Raw genomic sequence first — 8,512 nt, 5'->3', positions numbered from 1 at the left:
CTTGATATTCATTAAACCGTGACGCAGGCTCACTGGTTCGTTATGGGCAACTCTCTTTTATGGATATGGAAACATCCTGTGCTTATACATGTAAGAATCTTTGAAAACCTCTCTTGAATGGTGGTTTATGTCTTGAGTCCATGAGTTTATCGATAATTTGGTATTGTCCATAGGGTTAACTGCACCAGCAAGTCATTCTTTGCGGTAGCTACAATTGGTTTGATCTCATGGATAGGTTGGCAGACTCTCTTTGATTATCCTTCCAATTATACTTTTGTTCCTAAAATTGAACAAAAATGCGTGTTTAATTCCCCATTTGTGTGAAACAGGACTGGCTTTGTGGAGAGATGCAGTGGCTTATGGTCACAACTCGCCGTTTAGATCTTTGAAAGAACTCGTTTTTGGACCATAATAAACTCAATTAGAGAGTGTAAACACCATACACGCGTTTATTTCATTCAAGCAAGTCGGTTCATACACATGTATTATTATTATTATTATTTTCCTGAGTTGTTGTATAAAACGACTATTTTGTGTAATTAAAGAGATTAAAATATATTCTACAAATTTGGAAAAAGTAAAAGAGCAATACGGTATATTAATTGAAAAGTACCAATATACAACAAAAAAACAAATAAACATTTGTCTAACTTTATCAAGTGTAAAAAATTGCATAACACAAATGTTTATTTTTTTTGGTAAGGTTAAAACTGTGATTTAAATATTAGCTAATAATTTTAAAAAATAATTATTAGTTTCCAATAAAAAATTTACTTCTAAGTATGCTATAGAATTATTTTTAATAACTATATTTGGAAGATTTTGTTAAGATTTTAAACTATGATTCTTTTATCATATTTCTTTTATTTTATTTACATATTTTCTTAAATAATCATATAATACATATGATTAATAAATATGTAAAAAAAAAATTTCTGCATATGTTGTGATTTGAATTTTTAAAAACGAAGATATATTACTCAATCTGTAAAAAACGACTAAACACACAAATTTCCTCCTCCATATCAATTGATCGCAGCTATTGCAAATCATATGCATTTCGATATGTAGGAGCTGCAGATTACAGCTGTGCAAGATGATACCAGTTTGAGAAAGCTTCTCATTGGTATTAGTAACAGTTACATTCGTTAGTTGAGTACGAGGAAAAAAAAGATTATGAGAAAATTTTCCAAAAAAATTGATGTGTTTGTGATTGTTTAGTTTTTAATTTGATTTCAAATTTTTTTGGGTTAGTCGGTTATTTAAAATAGTATACATCAAATAGATTAAAATAGTATAATATTCTAGAATAATTATTATTCAAAAAGATATACGTAGATTTCCAAACAATTGTAATATTAAAAGTAAATATTGTATCAAATAAAATAACATTTTAAAAGAAATAAACAGTAATTTTTACTATAAATTTTGAAAAAAAAAAATACTTTTGAAATTGAACGAAAATCGAAACATTCCCGGTTCAGTGTTTGGTTATCGAGACTTCCCGGTTCAGTTACGTAGTTGGGCTAAATTATATTGGGTCTTTAATTTTGCAAGCCCAATTATGCTGGCCAAGAAAAACCACATCCACATGTCTCTCGACTCTCTCTTTCTGATCTCACCTAAACCACACAAACCTCCTTTATTAACGGCGAAGAACACTTCCCGTGAAAACCCTAAAATCCCAAAATTAGGACGAGAAAAAAATGGAGGACACGAAGCCACCATTGGGAGGCAACAATCCTCAGCAGCAGCAGCAACAACAGCAACAGCAACAGCTCCTCTATCAACACCAATTGCAACAACAACAACAGCGACAACAACAGATGCTTCTCTTGCAGCAATTGCAGAAACAGCAGCAGCAACAAGCAGCAATGTCTCGATTCCCATCGAACATCGACGTTCATCTCCGTCCTCCGGGTTTGATCCAGAACCGACCTATTAACCCGCCACAGCAGAACACTCCCCCTAACCCTAATCCTAGCTCTAATTTGGGACAGACTACACCAGCTTTTCAACAGCAGCAACAGATTGCATCGAGTCAGCAGATGATGCAGCAACAGCAACAACAGCAGCAGCAGAAGCTGATGAGGCCATTGAATCACATCGAGCTTCAATGCGCTTATCAGGACGCTTGGCGTGTTTGTCACCCAGATTTCAAACGGCCTTTCTCTTCTCTCGAAGATGCTTGCGAGAGGTTAGTCTTATCAATTCAATTATCAAAGTCACCTCTCTTCGTGGAAGATCTATCGAAATCGAAATCACAGCAATTTAGTTTTGTAGTTTCAATTAATGTTATATCAAAACATTGGTCTAAGTGATCTATCTATCACATTTATTGGGTTTGAGTTCTTCTTATCTCTTAAGGCATCGCCCAAGGCTTTATGTTGTTCTGTTTGGTATTTGGATGATAATATCTGTTACCCTTTCATTAAATATAGCTTGTGATTATTGATTAAAAACGGGATCTTTGTCTACTGGAATCATGAGTTCTTGAATATGTGTCTTCCTTTAAATGCTAGATGCTGCATCCGGTAAAAGTAGTTCCTTTATCTAGTCTTGTTTAGTGTGAGATCCATATTCCCGTCTATTCCTCCGCATGGTCCTCATTCTTTTATGGTTAATGTGGATCTACAACCTGTCTTTCCTCTAAATACTTTCGTTTGTGGAACATTACTCTTGGCATTTATTCTGTGTGAAAAGGTTCCATTGGCATAGTATTAGCTTCGTAAATGTTATATAGATACATTGCCTTGTATGAACATTCTGTATATGGTTTGATGTGTTCATATCTCATATGTGTGTTCTCCTACAATCTATGCAGGTTGTTACCTTATCATGTCGTAGCAGATTACGAAGCTGAAGAGGATGATAGGATCCTTGATTCAGACCCAACAGGCCAGGCCTTATCCCGCTCTCAACAATGGGATAACAACATTGCTGCTAAAGTTGCTGAATTCACGGCAACGTTTGAGAAACAGGCCCTAGCTTTTAATATAATAACTCGAAAGCGAACAATGGGAGAATTCAGATCCGAGGAAAGGTTGATGGTTGAACAAGCTTTGCTACAAGAAGAAAGGAAAGCATTGTTTGAACTGAAAGCAGAAATGGATAGGGAGAAGGCTGGCCGGGAAGCGCAGGAGGCTAAGTTGCGAATGGCGGCTTTAGCTCAAGCTGGACAGTCACAATCCCATGCTGAGATAATGGCTCGTAACCCATTGAGGGCTAATGCGGTTGGGAATCAGGGCAGCAATATTCCGCTAAGCCACGAGATGGGAGAACAGGGACGTAACATGAACCCTGATGAGATGATGAATGGATGGGGAAACAACAGTCAGAGAGAGGAGAAGGAACCTTCAGAAGATTTCTTGAATGATGAGGAGAATGAGAATGGGGAGACGGGTGAACAAGAAAACTGGCGTGAAGCAGGAGAATTCGATTTGAATAGCCGTTAGATGACCAAGGTGAAGACAGTTTGCAGTATCATGTATTTGAAACTGGTAAGGAAGTTCTAGTTGCTCTGGATAATACTAATTTAACTAGATTCAATCTGCTATATATACATATGACAGGTACTGGGTTCAGGTCAAGTATTATATGTGTAAGACAGTATATAAAATTGTTCTGGTTATGTATTATGTATTGGCCATGTATGGAGTGATTGTTTCTTATATTGTAATAGTTGGACTTGAGATTTATGATTGGTTACAGAAGATTTTTGGTTTGCCTTATTTATTTCTACATTCGTTTCAAGGATTTCGCACCACTGGCACTAACACTAGTGGTGAGAATATATTTGCACCATTATATGTGCCTTTTAATCACTATTTAGTGTTTGTCTATTATGATTTGAAGTAAAATAGTGTGAGAAGAATTGACATTAAAAGGAATCACAGTGTGTGTGGGTAAAGCAGATTCTGTCTCCTCTAATCAGGTTGAGAATCTCTAATGTTTTGTCTTCGTTTAGCTTGGATTTAGGAGTGCTTGGGAGACGTAGGGATATGGACCGAACAAACAAGAAACATAAATTGAAGAATTTGCAAGTAGGCAAACATAAGAAAAGATCGGTTGAGGTGTTTTCCTTAACTTGTCATATATGGAACCAAAATCCAAGCTAGATCATGTGAAGTGAAGGCACTAAAAATTAATTCAAAAATCACGGATCTCCAAACTTAAAAAAATTCAAAAGCTTAAACAATTCACTTATCCTAAATTCCTAATTAGACATTTTTATTCTAATAAGCATTTTTATTATCAATAAATATATCTCAGAAGATTTTGAACCATTGGCTTGCAGGTTCACAACTAACATCTCCGGTCAAACACTTGCATGGATTAGCGACAACATTGTTATCTGGATCCACGTCTAAGCATACCAACGAACCCTCGTTAGTCTTGAACGACAGATGCATCTTTGTGGCCGATATTTGCATAATCTTTGTGCATCTCTTGCCAAGTTTCACACTTTTTCCCTCTGCCGTTTCGCCTTCTAAGCAAGATTTGTGACCGCCTTTGATCTCAAGTACGCCTCCATGAGAATAGCTCCACGGTTCGTCCTTTGTGCATGGACCTAACGTGAGCTCGGACTCATGGCAGGGTGACTTTCTCACTAGGCAGAGTCCGGTTAACGGATGGAATATTTTCTTGTGATGATTGTGCTTTATACCGGGTCCTGTTCATTAATTTACATCAAAGTTCTATATCAATCCTCTGTATAACGACATATCATTTATAATCTGATAAATTTACAAGCAAGATTGATTTACCTTTGTGCGGTTGTTGAATGACGGAGAGCCTGCGGAGATAAGTAGAGTTATGAACATTGTGCCAATTCGCATCTAACATACCGTAAGATTCAACTACACCGCGTTTGCCTTCACGGATATAGTAAACTCCAGTAAGTGCCCAAACCGCCCAATCCATATCTTTTTCAGCCGCCCATGCCAACATACAACTCATGTACCTAATGTTACGGTTGATAAACACAATGTTAAGGTTGGTTGTTTGAACCGCCACTTATATATTAGCGTTTACATAGCATAAGCAAATAAATGGTTAAAGCATTAGAATTGTTTGTAAACGCGCGTAACACAATCAACGCTTTTCTAATTTAATAACGTGATATTAATTCATAACTTGATATAAAGATAAACCAGTTCTTCCCACAAATGTGAATTCAATCAAAGAACTTAATATAATGTAAATGTATGCATACCTGTTTCCTTCTAAATCGCCACCTCTTTGATCGGTCCCAAACTCGCTCAAGAACAAAGGAAAGCCTTGTTCGAGAACGAAACCACCGGTACTGCGCTCCTTAGCGAACATTTGGCTGCAAAAGTCGTTGACGTTGTGTGACTTCCATTGACCAGCACCGTTCGTGAACGCATACCAATGAAGCTCCAAGACAAGTTTTTTCTTGAAGCTAAGATTCACTGGACGCTTTTTTAGGAAACTTAGGTCAACATCGAAGTTAAGCCCGGAGAGTATGACCAGAACGTTAGGGTTTGATGTATGCACTGCTTCTGCTCCTTTTTGCATGTATCTACGCACATGTGAACGGAAAAGAATAAAATTTCCAATTAGAGAAAATATATATAAAAACAATCAGATTAGTGTATTATTTCTATGCATTGATTCTTGTTGTTACTTTACGAACATTGGATCCCTTCTTCCTATATCAACCGATAAATACAATAAATATAAAATCATATGATCATTTTTCTAGATTTGCTTGTACTTAATTATTATTGTGGATTTAATAATTTATAGCACAAGGGAATATAATCGGCTAAGATCTAGAATATAGAGACAAATAATTATGTAACGTGCATTAATTTCCTTCGACTTCAAGCTTCACATGGGCATTATTATGATAAAGACCAAAAAAGGGAATTTAAATACGTACTTGTACCAATCTTTTGCTGTATGATTGTAGCCTCTAAGTTCATTCCTCAGGCTCATACCGACAACGTTGTTTACGTTCAAAAAGATTGTGGCCATCTTTTTAAGACCGAGCATCCATAGATCCGGGTTGAATTTCGGGTCGCCGAAGAACGCATCTGGGTCATCGTTGCTGCAACACCAACCCGGCACGGTCTTGTGGTTGTCAAGTATCACCATCACATCATGCCTCCCAAGACTATGCACCACCGCCTGCACAAAGTGTTGCATTGCATTAGAAGATAATATAAATTAAGTTGAAACAAATAACAATATATATTCCCTAAAAAATGCCTTTCAGCGATATATTTTTCGCAATTACAACAATAATCAGATCTCAAAAAGAAATGAAACAGTACGTATACACAGCAAAAATAAAGTGTTAGTCACAAACCATACACTTAACATACATATGGTTGTCCAATTGAAGATGAGTGGAGTATAGTTTTTTTTTGTCTTTTAATTTTTACATTTCATGTTTGTTATTAATCTCACAAGCGATATAGGATCCTAAAAAAAATTCTATTTTCTTTTCTTATAATGAGTTGTAGAAATAACAGAAGTAAAGAAATGAAACAAATAACAATATACTTTACCTGAAAGACATTAATAAGAGGAATATTGATAATGGATGGATTGTGAGTGTAAATTCCTTGAAGCTCATGATCCAATCCATATCTCTCAAATGATTGTTTTACGGTAACATTAAAGGCTAAAGTGTCATTAATCATTAACTCAAGTGGCCAAGTGAGCCTAACACAATTGAAACCCATGTCTTTTATCTTCTTCGATATGAAATCCATCGGCTGGCTGCTCAGCCCCTCTGCCACCACTGGCTTAAGGTGAGAAGGCCAGTTCGTGCAAGCTAGCTTCACGCGGTGTCCTTTCTTGTTTACGATCCATCGTGACTTTGTGTATAGTGGATAATCTGTTGCTAGGGTTAGAGATAGTGATGACAAGAGTAATAACGAAAAGAGAGTTAAAGGAGAGATTGCTTTTGCCATGCTAATTTCGTAGTGATATTGTGTTTGAGGAAGATCTAGGCATTAAGTATATATATATTAATACATAACGTGAAATGAAAGGTTTTTGTCATCACGATATTAGGAGATTTGTTGAGTACATTTTAAAGATAATTGACTAAATTAATATTTCAGGGTTTAGTTTGATGATAGGTTTCAAAATGTAATTAACTGAGATTTTTACGGAACACTGTATGGATATAGATTATCTTCTTGCCACACATTTTGGATAATCCATAGTGTAGATTTTTTTAAAATTTTCGAATATAGTTAAGAGGATAAGTCAATAGATCATCCGCCTGAAATATCGAGCAAGTAACTTGGGTAACGATGTTCGAAAGGTAATCATATAGGCATGAAAGAGCACACATGTAGTACAATATAAAAGTAGCACACATGTAGTACAATATAAAAGTAGAGAAGAAATTACTTGTTCACGTATAAGTTCTATATATTTATCGAATCTTTTTTTATCAGTTATGCAGTTTTCATACGATAATCGAGAGTTTCTTTTCCAACAGTTTTTTTAGGAACTTTTTCTTGTTAATTTGTTTGGTCAATAAATTGTGTGTGTATATTATATTGATATGATTAATCAAAAATAAGAATAAAAAAGAAAGAAGTTGTGGACGTCTCGTAGGCTATGTCGACTGCCGCCACACGTCGACCGTGAAGTTGGTCACGTTGTCTCCCAAACTGGAAATACTTTGAGCTGTACTTCATTCGGAACCTCTAGTTTATTCTAAATTTTAGGATTTCTTTAATAATATACTATAAAAAATATCATTTTTGAAAAGATATTTATTCATGTAATCATGTTCTTCTTTTTTGATAATTATGTAATCTTGTTTATTAGTAGTACTAATTAAAATTCAAAACAAGATATTTTGATTGAAAAAAAAATATATATAGTTTAAAGAAAAGGGGTAATTATTTGTTGGAGTCAACAATATGCACAAGAAATTTCAATATCTGTTTGGGGTTATCAATATAGAGGTCATAATCTACTCGAGCACTCATTTTAATAATTATGGAAACTTTAAATTCAACATTTAGTGGGGAATTAAAAAAGAAAAATATTTAGGTAGAGGTGAACCTTTTTTTTCATCCCTTTTCTCTCAACCAATCAGAATCTTCCATTTAATATTTTATTTAAAAAATAAATCAAAACTAAATTAAAAAGCAAAACAAATTAAGGAAACAAATTCTGTATACTTTTAATTACGGAAAGTTAAATATTGATTTGATTTAGATTTTTAAAATTAGAACAAAATTATGTCGGTTTGGGTTTACAAATGAAATGGTTAGGGTTTAAATTTTACAATTAAAACGAAATTATGTGTCGGTTTGGGTTTACAAATGAGGTAGTTAGGGTTTAGATTTTATAATTAGAACAAAATTATATGTCGGTTTAGGTTCACAATTGAGATGGTTAGAATTTAGATTTTTACAAGTAGAACGAAATTATATGTTGGTTTCGGTTCACAAATGAGATGTTAGGGTTTAGATTTTATGATTAGAACGAAATTATATGTCAGTTTGGGTTCACA

The 8,512-nt window shown here is 34.8% G+C and overlaps 2 protein-coding genes and 1 long non-coding RNA gene across 3 annotated transcripts; 2 read left to right on the top strand and 1 right to left on the bottom strand.

Annotated features, from left to right (window-relative positions):
- On the top strand, positions 7 to 567 carry LOC104706049. Its single transcript, XR_754407.1, has 3 exons — positions 7 to 90; positions 174 to 235; positions 330 to 567. It is a non-coding gene; the product is annotated as an uncharacterized LOC104706049 (long non-coding RNA).
- Positions 1,620 to 3,731, top strand: LOC104706047 (transcription activator MSS11-like). Its single transcript, XM_010422175.2, has 2 exons — positions 1,620 to 2,197; positions 2,825 to 3,731. Exons 1-2 carry the CDS (start codon positions 1,707 to 1,709, stop codon positions 3,453 to 3,455), a joined length of 1,122 nt encoding a protein of 373 aa, XP_010420477.1. The 5' UTR covers positions 1,620 to 1,706; the 3' UTR covers positions 3,456 to 3,731.
- On the bottom strand, positions 4,144 to 6,944 carry LOC104706046. Its single transcript, XM_010422174.1, has 5 exons — positions 6,537 to 6,944; positions 5,906 to 6,153; positions 5,216 to 5,542; positions 4,767 to 4,963; positions 4,144 to 4,672 (listed from the first exon to the last, which is right to left on the bottom strand). The coding sequence occupies exons 1-5, from the start codon at positions 6,942 to 6,944 to the stop codon at positions 4,269 to 4,271; spliced, it is 1,584 nt and encodes a 527-aa protein (XP_010420476.1). The 3' UTR covers positions 4,144 to 4,268.

Source organism: Camelina sativa, chromosome 8 (genome assembly GCF_000633955.1).
Source record: "Camelina sativa cultivar DH55 chromosome 8, Cs, whole genome shotgun sequence".
NCBI classification, from domain to species: Eukaryota; Viridiplantae; Streptophyta; class Magnoliopsida; order Brassicales; family Brassicaceae; genus Camelina; species Camelina sativa.
The sequence above is the reverse complement of the archived record's forward strand: the minus strand, read 5'-3'. Positions and strand labels throughout refer to the sequence as shown.

Bases quoted from the DNA above. Each gene is read 5' to 3' on its own strand.
- LOC104706046 (XM_010422174.1), bottom strand. From the start codon at position 6,944: ATGGCAAAAGCAATCTCTCCTTTAACTCTCTTTTCGTTATTACTCTTG. The intron at 6,154-6,536 runs GTAAAGTATATT...CACTTTGTGCAG, and splicing joins CTCTTATTAATGTCTTTCAG to GCGGTGGTGCATAGTCTTGG. The intron at 5,543-5,905 runs GTACGTATTTAA...ACATGTGCGTAG, and splicing joins ACAGCAAAAGATTGGTACAA to ATACATGCAAAAAGGAGCAG.
- LOC104706047 (XM_010422175.2), top strand. From the start codon at position 1,707: ATGGAGGACACGAAGCCACCATTGGGAGGCAACAATCCTCAGCAGCAG. The intron at 2,198-2,824 runs GTTAGTCTTATC...CAATCTATGCAG, and splicing joins CTCGAAGATGCTTGCGAGAG to GTTGTTACCTTATCATGTCG.